The sequence below is a fragment of the Condylura cristata genome, unplaced genomic scaffold (assembly GCF_000260355.1).
Source record: "Condylura cristata isolate star-nosed mole 26May11 unplaced genomic scaffold, ConCri1.0 scaffold00026, whole genome shotgun sequence".
NCBI lineage: Eukaryota > Metazoa > Chordata > Mammalia > Eulipotyphla > Talpidae > Condylura > Condylura cristata.
In genome coordinates, this window is record NW_004567127.1 from 8015739 (window position 1) to 8040776 (window position 25038).

The following is a 25038-nucleotide window of genomic DNA, read 5'->3' on the forward strand; positions in this document are numbered from 1 at the left end:
GCCCCGCCCCGCCGCGCAGGCCCCGCCCCTGGCGGAGGGGATCGGGTGCGCAGCCCCTGCTGGCGGGCAGGGCTCCCCCGGTTTCTCTCAAGGGGTCGCCAAGAACCTTTGCCCTAGGCCCGCAGAAACTGCGGTGGAGTGTGCGTGCCGGTTGTTACCCGAGGGCTCAGATTCCCGGGTGGCTGGTGGAAGGTTTCAGGTTGAGAATCCTGTGACCTTGTGTTTACACCGTCTGGTCTATGCTAGCAGCCCTCACGTGCGTGGGAGGGCCCCGCACCCCAGGGGAAATGGCTAGTGCTCTTGTATCCGCAAGACCTTGCTCTACATGAGGATACATTTGCAAATCGCAGGAAACACCCCAGCAGCGATTTTGGTGGCTTGTCTCCAAATTTACTTTTTAATGCAGTATCCAAATGCCGCACTGTAATTTGCCTTGTATATTCAGATTTATCCCCCCCCCCATCCCAATACCCTGTCATTTAATCAAGCTTCTTTAAAAGCTATTTAAGCTAACGCTACACTTTTTCAGATATAAGCATTACCGGGCTAGTACATTTGTCAGACCAAGTTAGAGGTTAGGAAAACAATTATTTTTCTCTTATACTCTGCTTTGATTCACTGTGTGTCGACTTTTTCTCTTCATTTGGAATACCCAGAATTTACTTCTTTTTTTAACATTTATTTTTTGTTTTTATTTATATATATAAGAAATGGGGTATAGTCCGGGAGGGGAGGAGGTGGCATGTGTGAGAGGATTCAGCAGAGACACAGTGGGGAGCAGAACAGACAGACCCACTGAAATACACTGCTGTATTGAGGGGGGCAGCAGGCTAGACAGGTTGCTGCGCCATGTGGTTCAGAATCCTGGCCGGGATCGAACCTGGCGCTGCAGCAGCTGTCGACAGCTTCATGGTGCTGAGACTTAAGTGCCACCATTGGAGGCCCAATTTATTTTCTCTTGTTTCTTAGTCACCTCTTAGTGGAGACAGGGTAAGGAATTCATCTTATTACCAGTAGCATTTAAACCATTTTTGAATTTTAAAAATCATAACTACATTCTGGTTCATGGATCTTCAAAGAAAGCAGAGAAGATAGTTCTAAGATGCAGGAACATTTTTTAAAAACACTCTTGCTAATGTGTGAAGGTAATTCCTGAATATTGTCAAGTATTTTGAAAGGTATCTTAAATTATTAACTATTAAAATTCAATTTTGCTTGCTTGGCAGTTAGCCAGCATGCTTCCAGCTTTCCAAGGTCATAGTTGTATAGAATCAATACATCAGCTTTTATAATATTGTTTGCTTATTCCGTTGTACTCTAAGAAACAACTGTTTGAAATGGGCACTTTGCAAATCATAATACTGCAACTCAGAGCAGTAGCTTGCCTGAAAAATATGGAGGTGGTGAAGCTACGCTTTGCATTTAAATAAATCTGATCTCTCAATTGTGTTCTTCCTCACACAGACTAGTGAAACCATTAAACCATTATTTTGCTTGATAATAAGCTATTATTCTTTCCTGAGATTTTTTTTCTTCCTTCTTTTGGTCTTCTATAAAAGGAAACTGTTCTTTTATTCTTTTTGAGGTCAGTGAAAGGTATCTAGTGAGAGAGTATAAGAAAATCTACATCTTGACTTAAAATATTTCTAATTTCAGATGGTACAACATCTTTAGAAAACACCAAGTTTAGGTTGTGTTTTAGCTCTTTAAATAAAATAACCTGTTAATAATGCTAGAGCATAATATACTACCCTTGTGTAATATTGGTATTTTGATTTGAAATTCTGCATGTTTATGAACAGGTGTATTGCAGTAACCTCATTTTCTTTGTGGATATCAGGGTTTACAAAAGGTGTAAATTTGGACAGATAGGAAGACTGATATTTTGTGAACTTGTAAAACTAGTCATTGGTCTTTTACATTCTAAAAAAAGGAACATTATTGATCACCTGTGCAAATATATGTTATTTGGTTTATGAATGAGCATCTACAAAATGGGTGTTATTTTACATCACCTAACAGTTAATCCCCAAAACCATTGTAACATTTATTACACACCAGCAAAGTGTTAGATGCTTTAACTCCCAGACGTCAGTGTAGTCACTGCGATAACTGTCAAGCACAGTCCAGTAGAAGTTTTCCACAATACTGGAAACATTCTTTTTCTACTATATGATAGTAACTACAATCCTCTGGCTTTTGAACATTTGAAATATGGCTAGGACAACTGAGGAACCAAAATTTTAAATTTTATTTCATTTTAATCAGTTAAAATTTTTATTTAAATAGCCATATGTCACTATGGCTCCTGTAGCATACAGTGTAGCATTTGTAGGTGTCATTATTGCTTTTCAAAGGAGAAACTACTTCAGATAAGTGCCTGAAGCTTGTCCAACTTCTCATAGCTTTACAGTTTTTTGAGCAAAATAATATTTTAGGGTTAAGGCACAGTAAATTATGAAGCTCTCCAAAGCCACTGCAGCACCCCACCAGAGAGCTGACCCACCCACCAGGGAGCTGACCCACATGGTGAAGCAGACCTCTCCTGACCCACCCACTGCTCCCCTCAGCAGTGCATTTCAGTAGATCTGCCTGTTCTGCTCCCCACTCTGTCTCTGGTTAGTCCTCTCCTCACCCCTGCACCTCTGGCCTGTACCCCAGTTCTGTAAGCATAAAATAATCTTTAAAAAATATATTTTAGGAATGTTAATTTGTGGTGTATAATGAATAAATTGACAAAAGCAGATAAGTGGTTATAGTGGGACCTAAGAGGAAGAACAGTTGCAAATGACTGGAGACAGGCTTGTGCCACTTGGTGACAACGTGGGGGCTACGGAAGAGAGAACCTACGTGTACGCTGAGGTGTAAGAATTAGATAACCTGGAGAAATGATGGTGACTATTAACTGAAATAGAAAAATCATGCACCTTTTTGATGTTTAAGAGGATTTGGTTTTGATTATTTCATTCAAAAATATTTATTGACTGATCATTCTGAATAAGGCCCTGTGCTATGCTGAGGTCGAGAAGTGTACTCGCTCATCAAGGATTTTAACCACTTAAGACACCCTCTTAAATTTTTATGCAGGCAGAAGGTAATAAGCTGTAAGAGATGTACAATTGAAGTGTTCTCAGAGGAAGGGATACTTAATGCGTGATGGAAAGGGATTAGGGCAAGCTGTGAATGGAGGGTGATATTTGAGCTTGTTTTGAAGAAATAGGAAAGATTTAGTCAAGCTGAAACAATTAAAGGGAGGGAGGCCAGTCTTTTGCAATGGAATGGACAAAATGTTTTAAAAATCCCTTTTACCAAAACAGCTAAAAGCTGAATATCTTGGTCTCTTACATATATTGCAAGTCTTGCGTAGTAGGAAAGACAGGAAGATCTCCAAGTTTGAAAGTCAGTGAAATCTGATGTTAGAGTAGTAAAGTGGCAGTGTGTCTTCCTTTGGGCATTTGGCCGATAGAACTGCTAGTGCATGACTATGGGGTACCCCGGGACCCCACACCCACCCGTTAGGAATTGCATACTGTAAAATGGTCTGGCCACCAGCACATCCAAGGGCAAAGGAAGCACACTCTTAGTGTGAACTATGTTTAATAGAATTGGTGTGCAGCGTGCGCTGGGGGAGGGTCGGGAGGGAGAGGATTCCAAATAATATCCCAACAAAATTTCCCAAATTACCCAGCCCCTTACAGAAAAATGCCCCACAAAACGGGCCCAGCCTGAAGTAGGGCCACTGAGGCCCAAAAGCTTGCCAGAGGTCTCAGGTACCCTCTGGCTGGGAATCACCAGGCAAGGGCCAGGCAGTCCCAGAGAGCTGGGGCAGGAGGAGGACGCATAATCACCACATAATTCACCTCAAGTCAAGATAACGGCTGCCACTATCCCTGCCAAGATCCAGGAGCAGCCTCTCTTCACTTACCTCACCTGGCTGTCTCTTCCAGGTGTCTCTCCACACCTTCTTTTTGCCCACCTTGCTTTTTCGCAGCTTGCCCCCCCATTCAGGAAGTTTGGTTCATAACCTGCTGGGAGGTGTAGTCCAAAGCATTGTATGTAAGTGGTGATGGGGAAAATGACACCAGTTCCCTGCATCTCCCCAGGAATAAAGCATAATTAGGGGCAGATGCTAGCTAGGCTGCTCCTGCTGACCACCCAGTGTAACAGTGGCAGAGTTTGTGCCCTTTGACCTCTCGGAGCACAATCAGGACACACCATCCACATGGTAGTTTGTATAAATGAGGCCTGTGTTTCAGGGGATGATTTTTTCATAAAAAATAAAATTCAGGTAATTTCCACTTGAATTTGTACAACTCATGGCCTTGGAGAAACACTGCCCTGCAATTAAACCAAGGCCCTCAAAAAAAAAAATCTATACACTTAGGCTAGGAAAAAAGAAAAGAAAAACACCTCTCTCCTGGGAAATGGAGATCACAAAGAAATTTGTTCATTTTCACCACAGCTCCATGCAGGGGAATTAGATAGCACCTGGGGGCTTGTACTCTAGGATCTACCATCGTTTTGAGAGTGAAGCTTCAAATTTACTTCTCTTATTTTTATTGTTAAAAAATCCTACAAACTAAGAAATAAAAGTTTGCCCAGGTTGTTTGCGTGCCAGAGTGCCTGACCAAAATAAACAGACTCTCCCGAAAACGATGAGCCGTTGACCAAGCCTTTTAGGACGCTAATGGATTAAGATCATGTAAATATGAGGCCACAGTCAGAAACCATGAAACACATCTGCAGGTGTCAACAGGATGTACATGGGGAACTAGAAGACTTTAGGTTGGATTCTCAGAAACAAATTAGTCATGTTTAAAGAGATGAAAGATGAAAAGTTAAAGATTTTAAAATAATTGAAAATTCATTAAAAGTCAGAATGATCAGGAGTTTGGCAAGGAATTGTCATGATCAACTAAATGGAAGAAGAAAAAAGTGTTGATGGGATGTTGTAGACTGACCAAAGAAAATGGACAGAAAGAAGAGATTGTTGACAACTCAGGCAGGAAGTTACTTAAACAAGCCTATAATGGTGACTATAGGAACTAAGGAGAAGCTTATTTAGCAAGATTTGAATGTACATATTTAGCAACAAGTCAGCTGATGAAAAATAATGACATGCACAAGTCAGAAATTGCTGAGATTTACTGTTTGGAAGGTCAGTCTGAGCTAAGGAAGCGGAGCGCATGGGAGGCTTGTGGAGGTAAGAGTTGGGAGATTTTACAAAGTTCTTGGGAAATACATCAGTCTTTCCTATGAGAGGAATGTCTCTGCCAAATATGATTTTCATAGGAACAAATTTCTTATAATTTGAAAGTATTTCTCTATCCTAAAAAATTAAGTGGATGAACATGGATGTTTTTTAATTTGCATTATTGTGAAATGATTGCGAGTCATTATTGTCCTCAGTCCGAACAGTAAGGAGCAGAGTGGTGATGTGTGGGGTGTATATGTGTATTTAGGCCCTTTTTCTTGCCCCCCTCATGTAGGAGCTGGATATGTAATGGTGAACAAGACAGTTGGTTCCTGCCTGCTTCACAGAACTTGAAGTCCAGGAAGGAAGTAAAACTGAACAAGTAAGTAACAGTTAAGTGTGATGAATGCCTTGGCTGCGGAAGCGAGGCCTCAAAGCTGGGCACTCCGCTGAAACCAAAGTTGGGACTTGAAATGTGAGGGGCTGGCTGGTGGAAGTGGGGCGGAGGAGGGGTGGGGTTAGCTGTAGTCTAGCCCTCGCACAGAGCAGTGTGCCTGAAGGACGAAGGTGGGCAAGACAGCATGACACACTGGTTTGGCTAGGGTGGCACTGCCGACTGGGAGTCCTTTCTCCCAGTTCCAGCCCTATGACCTTGGGCTGTTTTTTACCCTCCGTAATTCTCTTCAGAGGAGTAAATGAAATCACATACTCAGGGTGCTTAGTAACATTGCTGACAGGATATAAGCACTGTGTTTGCTCTTATAATGATAAAGAGGCCGCTACCTAGAGCCAAGAATTAGGAACAGAACGGCCAGGGATGAACATAGAAAGATCAGCAGAGACTAGACGATGCAAGGACCTTATAGACTGTGTGAAGCAGGAAGACAACTTGTTAGAGCATAGGGGAGTCTTCATAGGTACTAGCAGTCAGATAGTTATTTTAGAGCCAGGAGGGTCACTCTGGTTTAGAGTGGAGTCTGGATTGGCTGTGGTCCAGAGGAGAGGCAGGCCATTTGGAAGGCTGTAATCACAACGTGGCCATGAGGTGGTGGTGGTTCCGGTAGGCAGTGCCGGGACAATGGGCAGGCGGGTGGATGTGAAGGAAGTTTAGGAGGTGGAATACACAGTGCTTGGTACTTGACTATGTGTGGGAAGATGAGGAAGAAAGAGTTCTGACTGTGGCAAGTTAGCGAGTTTTGGTTCCACTTAGTGAGAAGGGAAGTCGATGCTGTGTGGGATGATTTCTGAAACTTGGCGATCAGTAGAAGGTTGTGGCTGTGGCTAAAGTAGAATGGGTGAGCCTCTGTGAAGAAATGTTTTTAAGTTATCTTTTTCTGCTTCAGAAGACCTGTTTGAGATGTGGTGGTTTCAGCAAGGCCTCAGTTTCCTCCCTTCAGCCCTTGTAATCTGGACGGCTGCTGCTTTCATGTTTTCTTACATCACTGCCGTTGTCCTCCACCACGTTGATCCTGCTTTGCCTTATATCAGGTCAGTGCGATGTCTTCTTTTATGGGACACAGTCTTTATGTCTTATTCATATTTTAACATTGAAGCCAACTTTTAATGTTAACAGTTTTAAATTCAAATTTTATCCTTGGCATTATGGAGTGCCTTGTCTTCCGAATCAGTATTTGAGGTCTCAGAGGACAGCGTTGAAATTATCCTCTCCTTAAAGTTCAAAACATCTACAAACAACAATAATGATAATAAAAGGTAATGAGAATCTTACTGATCTGCTTACTGTGTACAAGGTCATGTGCTAAGCATTCCACAGGCCTTAAATAATCTGAAGTAGAAATGAGATCGAGAGATTGAACTTTTTCAGTGGCAGCAAAAGTGATGGGTCCAAGATTCATTTGGTCATTTAGTTTCATGCTAAAGACTATGCTCTTACTCTTGGTGACTTGTCTAGATCTTCCTGTCACATTATCAAATTTATTGGTAATATTGAGATTTCAAAATTACTAATAATGTGTAAGTATAGCTACTCCACTGTGTTCTACACCTATAGCCTTCTTAAAAAAAAGTTATAAAGGCAGTTGTGCTTATAAGACTTTAAACACTCCTAGAGTGTTAGAAAAATAGAAAGTGAAACTTTCTTCCAGCCCACGTCAGCTCCTGGCCCCTCTCCTGGAGGTGACTCATGGTTTGGTTCACTCCAGTATTTGGTTTGGTTTGTCATCCTGTGTGTATGAAACTCTTTTCTTTCCCTCCTTGCTTCTTGCTTTCAGTGTTTTGGGAGGGAGGGGGAATTTTGATTTTGTCTGCTTCATTTATAAAAAGTGATAAACCTTGTCACTAAACATATTGCTTGTTTGCTTTTCCTTTCCAGTGCTGAATGATGACTCTGTAGTGAATGACTTTACACACTTGTGCTGATATGTAGACTCGGTAGATTCCCAGAGGTGGATTGACAGATGGGTATAATGCATCAGCAATTTTCGACTCTGTCAACTATCCCTGTGTAATACTCTAAAGGTATTATATCAGTTTTGGGCACACAGGAATATGAAAAAATTCCAATCATGAATAGTTACTGCAACTTTTATATAAAAGTTTAAAAAGAATTAAATAGGGAGGGAATAAAGAGAAAGTAATTATTGAAATACCAGTGTTCTAACCTAACTCTGTCGGTTTCAGACTGGATATGATCAAACTAAAAAAAAAAGGTTCTGCTTGTATATGATGCTTTTTTTTTCCCCCTTAAAGATTTACTTATTTATGTATTCAAGAGCTGGAGTGTTGGGGTAAGAGGAATCACCATAGACAGAGTGGGGAGCAAACTGGGCGGATTGGCTGCAATATACTGCTAAGGGGAGCAGTGGGCTAGACAGAGTTTTGCTGGACCATGTGGGTCAGCTCCCTGGCTGGGGATCGAACTCATGCTGTGGTGGCTGCAGATAGCTTCATAGTGGTGAGACTTAACACCTTGTGCCACCAGGGAGGCCCTATATCATGCCTTTAAAACATTTCTCCATGGAGATGGCAAATGATACTATTTAAAAAAGTAAAAATTGTTATAGTTGTCTCATTTATTTGCTTGCTTACCTTCTAAAAAATAACCTTTCCAACACAGGACATTGTAAACTTTTAAAGGATGATAAACTAGGAAGTTAAATTTCTCTTTTGGAAATGTTAAGTTCAGAGCATTACACTCTCCTCCATCCGTCTCCATTTGCTGTAGTGTGACACAAAGAATATAAAAACTTTTAGCAAGATTTACAGAATCCAAAGGTAGTTTAGAATTTAAGGTGTTAATTCTAGGAATACCATAATGAATAGTCTCACTGTTCAGCAGCGTGCTAAATCAACATGTAGCTCAAGGAGCCAGTTCATTTTTCAGTAGCTCCGAGAGGCTACTAAAGAGATTCGCAAGGGTACTTCAGCCTTTTTATTTCCCCTTCAGAGAACTTCTGTGCTTACGTTTTAAAGAGTTTTTAATAATTTAAGAGGCCATTGAGTTCTTATTCAGAGTTTCAGTTCTCTCTTGGTTCTGTATGTGACTTTCTGATAGTGCTCAAAACTGGTCCGTTTCTGTTCCTGTCCTCTGCCTTACTTTCCTGCTAATGAGCTTAGTATTATTCTGGGATCTTTCTCCAACACTGTAATATATTTAATCTCAGTGGTACTGTTTTTTCTCACCTTTTTCTAAGGCTCATTTCCTTCATCTGGGAAAATGATTAAGTTAAACGAGGTATTTGCAAGCTTCCTCTTAGCTCATAGGCCTGCTCCAGAGGACATAACCAGATGGAAGCTCACTCAAAGACAACTGCATAACAGTGCAGTTCTGTTTCAGGGGTCCTCTTAGTTGGTGCTGCACTGGCTAAGCCAATACAGCCAAGTTGACTGTGTGAGAGGAGCCGCGGGGTATGTGAATGTGTGGTAAGAACATCTCTGTGTAGCTGTAAATCTCAATTTTTATACTTTTTAGAAATATACTTTTTAGAATAAAATATGATTGCATCTGTTTTGAGGTTGTATGGTGAGACCTTTTCATAGTGTGTGATCAGAACAGCGTGGTGACCCCTGAGTTGAAGCGCTCTGTTTATATGGTGGTGGGTGTGGGCCGTTTGACCTGTCCTTACTGGAGCAGGCACACTCAGAGCCAGCCTGCTGGAAAGTGTGTGCTTTGTGGACTGACAGCATTATCCTAAATAGGAGCATCTTTTGGATTATGTCTGTTAAAGTGGTGTTTTTTAAATCTAATCATGAGGAAACCCACTGCACTGTAGAAAACTTGAAAGGTAGCAGGAGTAATGACAAAACCCAGTAAGGCCCACTCCCAGAAGATGAGCTGAGGAACCACATCTTCCATATCGAAGATATATTTGAGGACCAGGAGGAGCCACCTCTCAGTGCCTGTTTGCTTGAATGTCCCGTTTACTCCGAGTGTCCACCAAACCAAGAGATTTCTCACAAGACATGCAGGCCTGTTCTTGTTATGTTAGCTTAGTTGAGAGCTTCATCTCTTTCCATAGTACTTCAGTCGAAGGTCAAAAACTCCCTCCTTTTAGTTTTCATAGTAGTTTCAGGAGAGGGAAATGAACGAGCACGTGCTGGGTGTCGCCCATGCTAATTACTTCATTCACTTCAGCACATGTTTTATTTCATCACATTGATCCAGTGAGACTGGAAGAGAAGGAACAGCTTCAAGTTGCAGAGGAGGAAACAGTCTTAGGGAAATAACCCACCCATGATTCCATTAGCAGATGCTGGGCTGAATCTGCATCTCTTTATCCACATTAGCCTGAAAGAGCTGTAGAAGCAGGTTATTACAGTGCAGAACAGTAAGTGATTCTGACAGGGGCCAGGACAGGAGGCTGTGAGTCAGTGCTCTGCTGAGGGGTGACCAGTGCTCAAAACGGGTCTTGACTAGAAGCTACAGGAAGGCAAGGACTTGTCTCACGCACCACACTATTCATGTCCTTAAAAGATGATCTGGCATGTGGAAGTGCTTGGTAAATATTTTTAACTAATTAGGAAATGATTAGGTGTTTATTGAATTACAGGCAGAATCAACAACAGATGCCAAAAGACTGAGTTGTGCAAGAAGGACCTGTGGTATTCAGGAAATACTTAGGGGAGACAGATGAACACACCTGTCTGACAGATACGACAGCAACTCAGACTTGCTAGGTTGAGCATAGTTTCTATTTTAAAAAATCAGTTTATACTGATTTCCACTAGATAAAAAAAAAATCTTAAGTGATGTGAGAAATAAGTGAGTAAGGTTAATATTGCGAGTGCCAATTGTTGTGTTCTACTAAAATTAGTTGAGGGTTGACTTCATGGACTTATGAAAAAAAACAGGATTTGAAGAAACCCGTTGTTTCTGTCCCCAGTAAGAAAGATAAATGTGTTTCTGGTGTGACAAACCTTCTTCTTTTCTTTCAGTGACACTGGTACAGTGGCTCCAGAAAAATGCTTGTTTGGGGCAATGTTAAATGTTGCTGCAGTTTTATGTAAGTAATGGGGTTTTAACCATCAAAATTGATAGCTAAATTACCTTTTTTTTCTTTTAAACCCTGATATGTAGCTTTTTTTACTTCCTAGTTCGGCATGAGGGAATGTTATCACTAAATTGTTGATTGCAAATATACTCCTTTTAGAAAAGCCCATTTCTATAAATGTGTAATTGTGGAGGGAACCTTAAAATGTCTACAAGCCTATTTGACTCATCCAACTAGAACCTGTAAAGTACAGCCAAGGCTTCCTCGAGGCCTGAACCAGTCGAGGACAAAGAGCTGTAGACTTTTTGACCACAACTAATCCCAGCTGAAGTCCTTTAGGACTTTAACAGTATTCTAGGGCCAAAGTTTTACAGTATTCTAGGGCCAAATTTTTACATTCCTGCTCCTTATTTACCTTTTGAGCTAAGCTTTTATTAATAGTACTAAAATACTACCTTTTCATTACCTGTGATTATTTGATTATTTTAAACATTCGCAGTCTTCTGTAAGTGTCACTTGGTGAGGTATCAGTTTGGAGTCAGTTTCCCATTTGACTATCGCATTTTTCCTGTTTATAGGTTTTAGTGGCTATGCTTGTGGGATAGATTAAAATTGCCATGATCTGAAGAGGAAGGACTTATACATGTCCTTCTCCTATATGAAATGGCTGAACAAGAGAAAGAAAGGAAGTCAGGAAAATGACTCAATATACAAGTTTATCTTATGACCCAACTCTTGGAAAATATGTCTACAAAAGCAGATTTCTATTATGTTTTCTATATTTCTGCATTCTTTGATAGTATTTTTGTGACGGGAAATTTGGTCCTTTCTTCACTAATAAGGATGGCAAAGTGAGCCTCTTTTCTGTGTCATTGACTGCTCTATCTGATTGGGCCAACTTGAAGTAATTTGAAATGAAATGATGCAAGAGTGAGGCAGATAATCTTATGGCATTTGTTTGCTTATGCCCATCTCACTCATAATTAGAAATAATTATTTTAGACTTTGAAGCTAATCATGTGGAACTTTTTGTGTTTACACAAAATCATTTCTAATGATTTTCAGAAAACACGAAATTTATCTGTTATGTTTTGACCTAAGTATTTGTAAAGATGAGGGCCATGGAAGGCAAATGCCGCAGGTAATCACACAGTGTCAGTTGCTGCATAAGGCAGCCTTGAACTTTTTTACAATCTATAGCTTTTTTTTGTTTTGTTTAAAGGTTAACTTCAATCAAATCAGTGACCTTTGTGAAACCTTTATTAGTCACTTTCTTGGTTATTTATTGCATTGCTGCTTCTCAATGATCTCTTCCCAGGCATTGCTACCATTTATGTCCGCTACAAGCAAGTCCACGCTCTGAGTCCTGAAGAGAATCGTATCATCAGACTAAACAAGGCTGGCCTTGTGATCGGATGGCTGAGCTGTCTAGGGCTCACTTTGGTGGCCAACTTCCAGGTCTGTATTTTAGGCCAGCACAGGTATTTACTGAGGGACATAAATGCGCACATTACAAAAGGAAACCTGAATCATCCAGTGACATGTTACTGTTCCTTTACCTTAACAAGTTGACCCTGCTGTCTTTTAAATTGATTTGTTTTTCTTAGAAACAGCTTCATTCACAGTCAGAATAACTATTTCTCAATAATCTTTTTTTTTTTTTAAAGATTTATTTATTTATTTATTTATTCGTACAGAACTGGGGTAAGGCCAGAGATGCAGAGTGTGAGAGGATTCACCAGGGACAGAGTGGGGAGCAGAACAGGCAGATCGACGAAGTACACTGCTGAGGGAAGCAGCAGGCGGGTCAGGAGAGGTCTGCCATACCATGTGGATCTCCTCCGGGGCAGGCGGGGATCGAACTCATGTGGAAGTGGCTTAAGCTTCTTAGTGCAGTGTTTTAACCTGCTGCACCACCATGGAGGGTCTCAATAATCTTTTTAACAAATACAAATAATCCTAACTTTTTTTAGGATTCACAGAACAGTTACTAGATTCTTAGTTGGAGATTACTCCAAGGCCAGAGAGAATTGATGTACATAGTGTGACAGAGTACAGATTGAAACTTATTTTTAGTACGCCCAACAAGTTACACTCATTTGCCTGTTTTATATTCTGTTTCAGTGTTGACATTGGTCATCTGCATTCCTTGGTGCCAGACCATTCCTCATATGAGGGAGTTAAGGGAAACCAGTAGCCCTTCCAGCTTTTTCCTCAGGGACTTCTTCATGTTAAATTAGCGATTAATCATCAGTAAATATTTGCAAACTCTACATTCTTTTCTGTTGATATTCTCTCAGATGAGTGTTTGGCAATATTGGCTGTACCCTAAACATTAGTCTCTCTGCCAGCTCTCTAAAGTTTCACTTTAGTTGTTTGACAACATATTTAAACATCTAGAACTATTTCAGCATACAAACATTAACTCATATATAAGCAGGTATATATAAGCAAGAGAGACAGACTGTGACACAGCACAAGTTCACTTTTTACATCCATGCATGCAGAGCAGGGATTTCAGATAAATGGCTTACCTCCCACAGGGACTCCCAGATGCTGCCCATTTGGTGGCTCCGACGTTCCCTAAGTCCTGTTGCCTGCTGTATTCCTCCTGACTGAAACAGTCAAAGAAAAGGCAAAAATAGTGCATCTCCTTAAAAACCTTCACCTGGGACCTCCCTTGTGGCTCAGCGGGTTAAAGCACAGCACTAAGAAGCTAAAGCCACTTCCGCATGAGTTCGATCTTGCCTGCCCCGAGGAGATCCACATGGCGTGGCAGACCTCTCCTGACCCGCCCACTGCTACCCTCAGCAGTGTACTTTGTGACTCACATCATCCAGCTGACAGCCATTTCTAGGAGTGGGGGCCAGGGGGTAGTCTCTCTGGGTACCAGCTGCCAGGACAGTGCTATATGATAAAAAAATGTAAAACTTGTGGTGGGAAGCTAGTTGGCTGTCTTTGCCATAAGTAGGACCTTGCCTTCCCTTGTCATCTTCTGTAGTTCAGATAAAAATATCTTGTTTGGAATTTTTAAATTTATGCAAAGTATTTCTTTGCTCCATTGTCCCTGGATTGATTGACCAATTTAACAGCATCTCTTATCACTCTCTGGCAAAAATGAATCCCAGAGTGGCTGCCACCAGTAAATTCCAGCTACAGTTCATCCCTACAGTAGCATCCATGCAAGCTGCCTTTTTACCCTTTTTCTCCTTTAACTGCTAAGAGAGTTTATATCTAACGAATCAGCTTTTATTCTGTTTCACCTTCACCACAGGAGTTCTTGCCTTGTAATTGTGAATCAAGTTACTTTTTCTCTGTGGGTTATGAACTGTAGAAATGACCCTTGAAAGTGTAGTCTTTCTGGATCACGTAATCATGAATCTGCTGAGTGTCTCGACATGTCTCCCTGTTGGCTGCATTGCTGTTTATAGCCAGATCTGTTAGCAGTACCCACATAGCGAGCACTTCCAGTGAAAGTAAGCTTTCCCTGTGTCTTTGCAGTAGAGTCCATTGCCCACTCCTTTTTCCTCTTCTCCTTTACAGAGACAAACTGTAGTGGATTCATTTGGGAAAAGGTTTGTATGCTTGGTCCATCAGTGGCTTACAGCTATATAGCTGGAGTTGGAAGAGAGGCTAACGCTGTGTTTTAAAGTTGGAACTTGATGGTTTCACCTCTTCAGTAATTCTTGAAAGCATCTGCTGCTCCATTTCTACCTCCACTTCTTTCTTACCAATCTTCCTTACCAATTTAGATTTCATGTCTCAGATGAACTACTGCCAGTCTCCTTAATGGTTCCTCTGAATTTATTCTTGCATTTAATTTAACATTGCAGCCAAAATTATCTTTTGAAAATATACATTCCACTGTACCCCTTTGTAAAATTCTACAGGTCCAAAGTTGTTTGAATAGAGATCTAATCGTGCAAGAGAGGGTAATTTGATAAACTGCCAAGCTGCTCAATTAACTCAAACGTCTTATGTAATCTGGCTCCTGTCTAGCTCTCCTGCCTTGTTCTGTATCATTCTCTTTGTTAATGTGTCTGTTGTACATTTCTTTGTTCCTTAATAAGACAGCTTTATAAAACTCCATTTCATGCTTTCCTGTTGACTGTCTACGGGGCCAAGCCTAAATAGGTTTAGGCATGGTTAAGGTCTCAGTACAGACTCTACTTGTTCGGGAAAACCTGTTTGCTCCAACATTATTTCAAGTATTCTTCCTCTGTAAAACTAATTCTCTATAGCACTGATGATAATTTTATATCTGTGGTTTATTTAAAAAGTTTTACTTGATATACTTCTCATTAATTTTATTATTTTCTCATCTGGTCCATTATACTCCTGCTATGAGCGAACCATCCGGTATTTTTCTTTCTCTTTCTGGCTTATCTCACTAAGCATGATCTTTTCCAGCTCCATCCAAGTTGCTGCAAAAGACATGTGTTTCTCTTTTCTGGTTGCTGAGTAATATTCCATTGTATATATGTGCCACATCTGTTTAATCCAGTCATCTACTTTTCTCATTAATTTTAAGAACGGTGATGCTGTTCATAATTGTATCTCCTAGAGCTAACATACTTAGCATGAACATGTCTTATTAAATATTGAGGAACTTACTGAGAAAGACAAGAACTAAACAGGCCGGAAAAAAAAAATATTCTCTTGCTATTACGGTGCTTATTTGCCTTGAAAAACATACTAAATAGTTATAAAATGGTTGTGTTCCCGTAGAACAGCGCCTGATATATATAAGGTTCCCAAATAAGAATATTAGACGAGTAAGTGAATTACTATCATAGTTTTAGTAAGTACCTGTGAGATCATTTAATTTTACTGTCATGCTCAGGACAGTCTGAGTATGAGAAAGAAGAGAGAAGAGAATCCATTAGTGGACTCTCAGAGTGCTTCTGCTAGCGATGTCCTATTTAAAATCTCTGGTTTATGCTACTAGGGTGTTGGCAATGTGTTTTGAGCTGCTGTTATTTACTAATTTCTTCTTTCTACTCCTCAGAAAACCACCATTTTTGTTGTCCACGTCTGTGGCAGTGTGCTCACCTTTGGGATGGGCTCATTCTATATGTTTGTTCAGACTGCCCTTTCCTACCATATGCAGCCCAAAATTCACAGCAAGCAAGTCTTCTGGGTTAGACTGCTGATGTCTGTCTGGTGTGGAGTAAGTGCATTTAGCAGTATCCTTTGTTGTAAATTGTGGCTCCACCTGGAAAGGAATTGAATCACAAAATTTAAGTGAACACTGTGGACACATGGTAGCCAAATTGCTGCCATATTATGGCTGAGACTTTTGGATTTGTAACCCCAAATTAAATGATTTGAAACATGAAATTCAAATTTTTACATAGACCTTTAATAACTGAGCTAAAAATAATGTTTAGTCTGATTATACTTGTTTCAAGAAAATGAAGGATGAGGTAAGCCCTCCCTTAGACTATTCTGTAGCTTATGCTAGAACTGCTGATTTACTGAGCACAAAGGGATTGACTATGCAAAGCAGTTCGAGGTAATTCTTCATGCACCTTTTAAGTTCCACAACTTCCATCTGACATCACACCTTTAGGAAATGGGCTTGGACCTTGGCAGCCAGTGTAATCCCTTTGGATCTTCAGGATGATTTTTGTTTAAATCTTGTTGAAACTTGCAGGTAGGTCTTCTCTGAGATTCTTCCTTGACTGGCTGTTTTTATAGTGCTGACTTGCTCCTCACTGTTGTACAGTGGCAATTTTGGCACCGACATAGTACAGAAACTCCATTGGAATCCTGAAGACAAAGTAAGAAAGTCTGTCAAGCTTAGTTTTATATTAAGAATGTGCATTTGGGTCAAGTTTTGATATATTTCATTTTATCCTAACAATGAAAATTTTAGGTGGAATAATCAGTTATATATTAGTATTATTTTCTAAGTAAGACAGGGATTTTGTAGAAATATCCTGTCACTGGTGACCTGTGGGCATTTTCAAGACAGAAAGAGAATTACAATGAGTTTTCACAGAAATTGACTCCTTTTTATGTAACTATTATATACAGTGTACATTAAGATCTTTTATTATTAGAATGCATGTTTTTTGAATTGAAAAGATGGTATCTCCCACTTTATGTTGTGTAGAAGTTTATTATGGACTCTGGTGGGGTTCAGTATAATAGATATAAGTGTGGAGATAGCATCTTTGATTCTGAGAAAATAAGAGGGACGTATACTAAATGGATAATAAAATGAGTTCATTCATTTTCACAAAACACTTAATTGTGATTGGAATTATTTTTAGAGAAGCACCCTTATATAGATAGTTGTGAGAATGAATGAATTGAATAACTTAGTAGATTCTCCTGATTAAAATTTGTACATTAGTGCACTAAAGTATAAGATGTGTTAAGTTTACTATGAACAGTTCACTTAATTTTTTTTAAGGGTATTTTAAGGATGTTTGATGGATCTTGCAACTTTTGAGAAAGGCTAACTCCTTGATTGCAATTGTCCTGTTTGCTTTAGAAGAAACTAAGACAGCTAGATCGCTTAGGAGGCTGTTCATTGTCTGCCTTTAGCAAGATATGTCGAGTAAATCAACAGTTGGTGATCAGAAGTCAACTTAAATAGAACTGTGTTTCTTATTTGCAAGAGATTATAGATCACATGAATGAAGTGTTACAGAATGACCTTTTTCCATTGCTGTTCAGGGTTATGCCCTCCACATAATCACTACTGCGGCCGAGTGGTCTATGTCATTCTCCTTCTTTGGTTTTTTCCTGACTTATATCCGTGATTTTCAGGTAAGAAAACACATTAGATTTATGCAGTCAAACTTCCTTGAGGACTAACAAAGAACTCTTTTCTGTAAGCAAGTCTCCATGTATGGAAACCATCTTCATTGCTTAATTTTACTGCTCCTTCATGGAAACCAAGGAAAAAGCAAGAAACTTCTGAGTAGAGAAGTTGGATTCCTCATTTTATTGGTACGATGGCTATCACTGACAGTAAAGCAGCTGTCTTATCTGTGTTACTCAGAATTGATTTATACCCCTAATCACAGAAGGTAGGCTACAGAACAGATTGAAGATATGACCTGTGTTTACAGAGCCAACTGCTATGTATAATTTTCTTTTTTGTTCTAGAAAATTTCTATACGAGTGGAAGCACACTTGGAAGGATTAACACTCTATGATGCTACTTCCTGCCCTGTTATCAATGAACAAACACGACTGCTTTCCAGAGATTTATGATAGAAGGATAAACTCTGATGATTATGATTCTCAGGGATTGGAGAAACTATCATGAAAGTTATTTATTCTGCTCTGAAATCTTCAACCAAGTATTCATGGCTGACAGTAATAACCACAAATGGTGATATTCAAGAGATGCACAATACGCCATGTAAAGGATGTCATCAAGAGGACCACATAAAAACATGTATCACATAAGCCTGTACTTTTGCTAATTCAGGTAATACCAAAGGATTACAACACTAGGTTTTTTCTACTTTCTGTAAGAGAAACAACCAGCAGCGCACCATCCAGTCTGCAAAACGTAGGCTTTCGTGTAGTAAATCATGGTCAAATATATTTGTTTGGAGCACTTTTATGAGAGACATTTTTCAGGACCCCAGGTTATCAGCATTGCTCCAGTTCCTTTAGAAATGAGAGAAATGCATTCTGAATTAATAGCTTTATATATTAATAACTTTCATATAGCTGTTACACAATTTTTTTTCCTCCTGAACTTCACTTGTGAAGGGAAGCAGACCTGAGCCCATAATAATTGCTTTCATTGCTTAAGCTTTGCACATAAGACTCAGTAAGTATTGACTTGACTCCTGCCATAAGGCTAGACACTACATTAACTCATCTGTTACATGTGCTTGCAATAGTTTCAGGCAGTTTAATCTAACGTGAGTTTTTAATCACTAATTAGAGAAATAGCTGTAGGTGAATTTACTCCAATCATGTTTTGCATAAAACAAGGGTTAGTATTTGTCCCCAAGACTAAGAGGTTTGTAAATAAAAGGATATGTGATTCATGTTCTATAAGTCACTCCAGATTGTAGTCAAAAGTGTCTTAGATTTCATTTACATAAAATTATAATTATTGGTAAACTAGCCTTGAAAATGATTGGCGAGCTTCTCTTCTATGCGGATAAAGGATAGTTTGAAGTTAAAAAGAAAAAAAAAATACTGATCTGGCAGGTACCCAAGGACAAATTGGTTTGTAAAAGAATCTCAGAAGATTAAGATTGGTCTTTTAGAAGAAATAACTCCATAGACCAGAATAAAAGGTGGTAAGAAGACAAGTTAAAAATATGAGGAGCAATTTAAGGGAAAATGTTTACATAGTAGAACCAGAGATCTCAATTATGAATAACTTACTACATGTAAGACTCTATAAATAACATTTCTGAGAACATCTGGACTAATAAGTAAAAATGGGATAAAATACTATTTATGTGTATCAAGAGATCGTGGACATGGGAAACATTCTAATAAACACTAATTGAGATTTGGTGTCACTAGAACCAAACAGATTCAAAAATTATACTTCTGAATGTCATGGTGCATGCTGCTGGAAAACAGCAGAAGGATCACTGTCTGGGCAGAAGGACTTGATAGGATCCAAATTTACAAATTAGAAAAGGTGTAGTGAAGACAGTACAGAGAAGAAGGTGGACTTGCATGTTATACTTAGCATATTCAGCTTAGAAATATATGCTAACACATTAAAATATTTGAAGACAAAAAGTTATATATTCTTGAATTCATTACTTAACTTTTAGAAAGAACAAAGGTGGAAAGATTAGTTGGTTCCAAAGAGATTATAAATAGAAATTTTGATGTGTATTCATCACCTTAAGGCTGAAATAGAAGATAATCACCCCCACTCAAAAATATGCCTTTTATTAACTGATAGAGTTGTTTGGATAAAGAGCTAAGGCTTTTCTCTTTAATTCAGTCACTAATTTTGTGTTGAATGTTAAGCTTTAAGAGGTTCTTAGCTGACACACGGAGACACTTAACTGTTAGTGAAAGTTTGTCTCTTTTGGTCAACAAGTCTACATTTCCCTGCCTTAAATATAAAGATGAGACTGAATCTTAGTCAATGAAATGTAGGTAGCATGGATATACTTGATACTTTCCTATTAAGATTTTGAAAAACAGGAATGCTGCTTCTCTGTTTCCCCACATTTCGCCAATTGGATATTTTAGGAGATGACAGACTCACAGGGGAAGGAGGAGCACAAACAGACCCCTGTTTAATCACATTTTAAAAAGCAAATGAGATAAAATTTAGAAACTCCATTTTTATCCAACCTATTTACTAAGATTGTATTCTGTATAGACCAGTGTTATGTCATACTCAATGAATTTATAAAAGTGAAAGACAGCTTTATTTAGTTCTGTAGTGTTTTGTACAGACTAAAATGAAGCTCAGTAAACGGTTTCTTAGTGTCCTTGTAAATCCATGATGTATACCTTACCTCTTTTTAGCCAGCCAGAATGTTAGTTTTAAAAAGAATATACTGATTTATTGGAAAGGTAAGGCTATAGTGTAGACCTAAGACAAAGGAAAAATCATTTTGGTTATTGTGAATCTTAATATAAGCGACTTATTTGTGAACTGTACCACCAAAGGCATGGTATTTTGAAAGTGTGAATTCAACATGCACAGAAAGATGGCAAAGAGCAGAGAGAATATCTCAGAAACCAGAAAATAATGCTATTCGAATATAGTATAGGGCTCGGCTGAAAAGCACAAAGATTCCCAATCTCTGCTGAAAGGAAATCCTGTGCACTTAAAATAATTGGAGCAGAGAGTGAAGTGAATCAAGTTAAAGGAGCAGCAAAGCTCATTTCATCTCAACTACAGACTAGCACTGGTCCTTGCAATCTGGAAGTATACTGAAGAAAGGGATCTCTTTTCCCTGAAGGTAACTTTATTTTCATGCCTTCCATTTTCTAAAAATATCCAGCAAGAAGAAAAAAAAAGCCAAGTGATGCAAAACAGCAGAAAAATGACCCAGAGATAATCATCAGAGGCATAGTCAGAGATTGTCCAGATGTTGCAGTTATCAGCGGTAGGTAACTATGATAAAAATGCTGAAGGAGCTAACGAAAAGAGTACAAAACAGTCATAAAGAGATGGAGGATTTCAAGAGACATGCAAACTGAAAAGCAAAATTCTGGATTGTGATATGATCACAATCAATAAACTTGAAGATGGCAATTGCAAGAATACAAGTGAAAAGCAAGGATTTGAGAAAAAGTGAGTATTCCCAAAGTTGTTGGGAATTAACAGAAAATGAAAATCAGAAGTGTTTGTAAATGATGAAGTTAATAGAAAGCTGGTAAGATTAATCCACTTGTATCAATAGTAATCCCCAAGAAGTCCTGTTCACCCACAATTTAAGGATATGGCCATATTTGGAAAGAGTGTTTGCAGATGTAGTTAGATAAAGTGAGGTCATACTAAGTTAAGATGAGCCCTAAAATCCTCTGACTGGTATTAGAAGAAGGCCATATGAAGACAGGAATAGGTTGGAGCAAATCAGCTATAAGTGAAACATTGCCGAAAACCAGAAACTGGGTAAAAGCAAGGGAGGATCCTACACTTCAGCTTTTACCGGGAGACCAGCATGAGCCTAGTAACAAAAATTGACAAATAAGAGAAAAATAGAGCAAAGACTAATAGCCTTTATAGATCGTGAATACAAGAATACTTAAGATAGAAGATAACAGAAATTTAGCAATGTTAAAAAAAAATGATATGATCAAGTGGGCTTTATGATAAAAATTCCCAGTAAAACAAATGGAGGAGAATCTTCTCATTTGATAAAGAATGTCTTCGAAAACCTAACAGAAATATACTTAATGGTTTTATACTAATACCTTTTCTCTGGTATTGGACATGAGGCAAAGATAGCTTTTCTTAGTCCTTGTGTTCAACAATCCAGTAGGAGTCCTAGTTCATAAGTTAGGTTGAGGACCGTAAGTTAGGAAAAAGGCAAAGTGTGGTTTTACAAATATGGGCTTTGAGAATTTCAAAACTAATTATGGACTAATAAGTGAATTTAGCAAGGTCACAGGATAAAAGGTCAATAAAAATGATGAAAACAAATAATGTAAAAGCACAATAGCATGAACCATCATATATGTAGGAACAAATCTAATGACAGTAGAATTTACAGAATTTTAAAATGAATGGGGTAGTATAATGTGTATTGGAATACTCAGGATGCACACTATTTTCCTGATGATTTCTGGATCCATAGTACATCCTAACAATTCCAACAAGGTATTTTGAAGAACTTGACAAGCTGATTCTAAAATGTGAAATCCACAGCATCTATAATAGCCAAAGCAAAAGTTGATGGATTTAACACTCTAATTTCATTATAATTACTTTATAATGTTACCGTAAAGAAGACAGTGTAGTGTTAACATAAAGATAAGTAAATACACCAGTGGAACAGAGTGCACACAATTTGAAGTGATTGTCAACTAGAGTCAAGAAAATACAGTGAGAAAAGGAAAAACTTCAGCAATGCTATTCTAACACCAAAAATCCAAATGGAAAACAGTGAACCTAATATCTCACTCCTGTACAGACATTTTGAGTTGCGTCACAGACCTTCAGGAAAGAGCCAAAACCATAATGGTTCCAGGTGAAAAGCTAGTAAGCTATCTACATTTGAGAAGACTTTTCTTAGGAACATCAAAGGGAAAAATTACAAAAAGGGCTTTTTCAAATTTAAGATTTCTGTTTATCAAAAGATGCCCTTAAGAATTTGAATAGGCAAACTACAGACTTGTTTGTGTACAGTATGAGTATTTTACAAGGAACTGATGTACAGAATATATGAAGAATTTTAACAAAATAATGGATCATCCAATTTACTAAAGTGAGAAGAGACAAGCATATTTCACAAAAGAAAATACGGTTATACAAGTTGCTCATGAAAGCATCAGAATATTAGCCATCTTGAGATGCCACTATACACTCATTAGTTTGACTGTAGTACAAAAATAGTGACAGCAGCAGATGCTGATGAGAACAGGAGAAACTGGAATTCTTGCCTTGAGGGTGAATCAATTTGGAGAAAGGTTTGGTAGATTCCGATACCTACTTGGTGATCCTGAAGAGTCTTCACAGAAGTTTACCAACAAAATAAAAACATTCACCAGAAGACTATGAATCTTACCAGCAAGAATCTTGCCAGCAGTCTTTCTCATAGAGTCCAAGTAAAACTAATTTTAGAAAGACCATCAATAAGAAAATGAATAAACATATTGAGGTTCATTAAATGCAAATGGATAACTACTTGTCAGTAAGAAAACAAATGACAGGCATGGACAAGATATATGGATCACAAAACTATTAAGAAAGCTGCAAAGACATGCTATATAATTCTATTAGAAGCACAAGAACAGGCAAAACTATGGCAATACAAGCCAGAAAGTTAATGGGGGAACAAATGGAAAGAGGCTGAGGGACTGTTAGGTATTGAGTTGTGTTCCCCTCTACCTATTTATATATTGAAGTGCTAACTCCCACTACTTCAGAATATGACTGTATTTGGAGATACTATCCTTAAAGAGGTAATTAAGTTAAAATAAGATGAATTGGTATGACTGATGCACTTGTCTGGAGAGGATATTTGGACATACCCATATACAGAGGGAAGACCACATGATGGGATGAGGGAAGATGGTCATTTATAAGCTGAGAGAGGCCCCAAGAAATAACCCTGACAACATCTTAGGCTTGGAATTCTTCAAAACTGAAAACATAAATTTATTTAAACTACCAGTCTGTTTCTTTGTTATGGCATCATTAACTGACAAATACAAAGATCTTACTGAGGATGATGTGAACATTCTCCATTTTGAAGTAGACAACAAATACATATATACAATTGACAAATCATACTGAACATTTAAGATCTATACTAATTTTAGTTCAATTAAAGAAAAAAGTAAGACAACTAGTTTGATGGTTTTGGTAGAAATTGGCAAGATAGATCAATGTAAATAACCTATTTTTTGAAACGAAAGCATAAATAAAATGACTATGAAAGAAAAATCCAAACAGCAGAAAGTTAACAAGAGACTTGTATAAACTTACAGAAATTGATATAGTGTACAAAATGACCAGTTGCAGGCAATGTAATTAGAATTGAGCTAATTTGTGGTTGAAAAATTAAACCAATTTTCATAGAATAGCAAACTGCAACATTTTATAGAAATTATTTTTGATAGAAAAACAAAATAACCAAGATTTTGTATAGAGATTAACATAGAAACTTACACTATATTCATTTGCTAAGATTTTCATAACAAAATAACCACATATGGGGGAGCTTAAATATAAAAAATGTATTTTCTTTTGATTCTGGAATGTCAGCAGGTTTGGGTTTTCTGAAGCATCTATCCTTGCCTTGGAGATGAGTATCTTCTTGATGTGTCTTCTTACATACATGTTTCCTTCATATGCATATGCTAAAATGCCTTAGTGTATACACACTTTCTTATAAAGACAGCAGTCAGATATTTTAGGGCCCACACTAATGGCCTCATTTTAACTAAGTCACTTGTTAAAGGTCTTCAAAAAGTCACATTCTGAGGAATTGGGGATTAAAATTCAACATATGATGAATTTCAAGGGTATACAATTCAGCATATAACACTTTACCCTTTTCTTGGGCCACCAAAATTCAAAGAGAATACTCAAAAAGGCCAGTCAATGTGATATGAGAACCCAGAAAAGCTATTTGAAGAGAGAACAAAATTCAGGGAAAAAATAAGGTCAGGAATAATGAACTGAAGGTAAAAATAGAAGCTTTAAATGACAAAAGTTTCAGCATGTAAGTAGTTGAATAAATGAGATCAAGCACTTAAGGAAAAGCTATAGAAGTGTAATAGAACAGAGAAACAAATTGAAGATTGCAACACATAAAGGACCTTGATGGAAGATGAAAAATTAAGGAAGAAGCACTTTGAGAAATACCTGACTCCAGTAGGAAAGACAGCATAAAGATAATTGACATCCAAAAAAGTAGAAGGAGCACATGTGTTGTGGGAATAATAGAGGGAGAATTCCGAATCTGGGGAAGGAACTAAATATAAAAGTCCATGAAACCAAAAGAACATCTGGTTATCTAAATGCACACACAGTAGTGAGACTACCAAGAGTTCAAGACAGAATGTGAAAGGTGGCTAGGTTAAAAAAAAAAGTCTTAATAGGGCCCTCCCCCTGCTGGCGCAGGGGGTTAAAAGCACAGCACAAAGAAGCTTAAGCCACTTCCACAGGAATTCGATCTCCGCCTGCCCCAGTGGAGATCCACATGGCGAGGCAGACCTCTCCTGACCCGCCCGCTGCTCCCCTCAGCAGTGTACTTC

The 25038-nt window shown here is 38.5% G+C and overlaps 2 protein-coding genes across 2 annotated transcripts in view; one reads left to right on the top strand and one right to left on the bottom strand.

Moving 5' to 3' along the window:
- CEPT1 (choline/ethanolamine phosphotransferase 1) overlaps positions 1-178 on the bottom strand; it is a 33863-nt gene extending 33685 nt beyond the window's left edge. The window contains exon 1 of the mRNA XM_012730210.1: positions 159-178. The gene's annotated coding sequence lies outside the window, so the exon portion shown is untranslated. The remainder of the gene's footprint in view (positions 1-158) is intronic.
- A 5309-nt stretch (positions 179-5487) lies between these two features.
- On the top strand, positions 5488-24925 carry DRAM2 (DNA-damage regulated autophagy modulator 2). Its single transcript, XM_004689659.2, has 8 exons — positions 5488-5576; positions 6541-6682; positions 10589-10656; positions 11963-12102; positions 15653-15830; positions 16345-16427; positions 17332-17424; positions 17767-24925. The coding sequence occupies exons 2-8, from the start codon at positions 6552-6554 to the stop codon at positions 17872-17874; spliced, it is 801 nt and encodes a 266-aa protein (XP_004689716.1). The 5' UTR covers positions 5488-5576; positions 6541-6551; the 3' UTR covers positions 17875-24925.
- Positions 24926-25038: the final 113 nt, after the last annotated feature.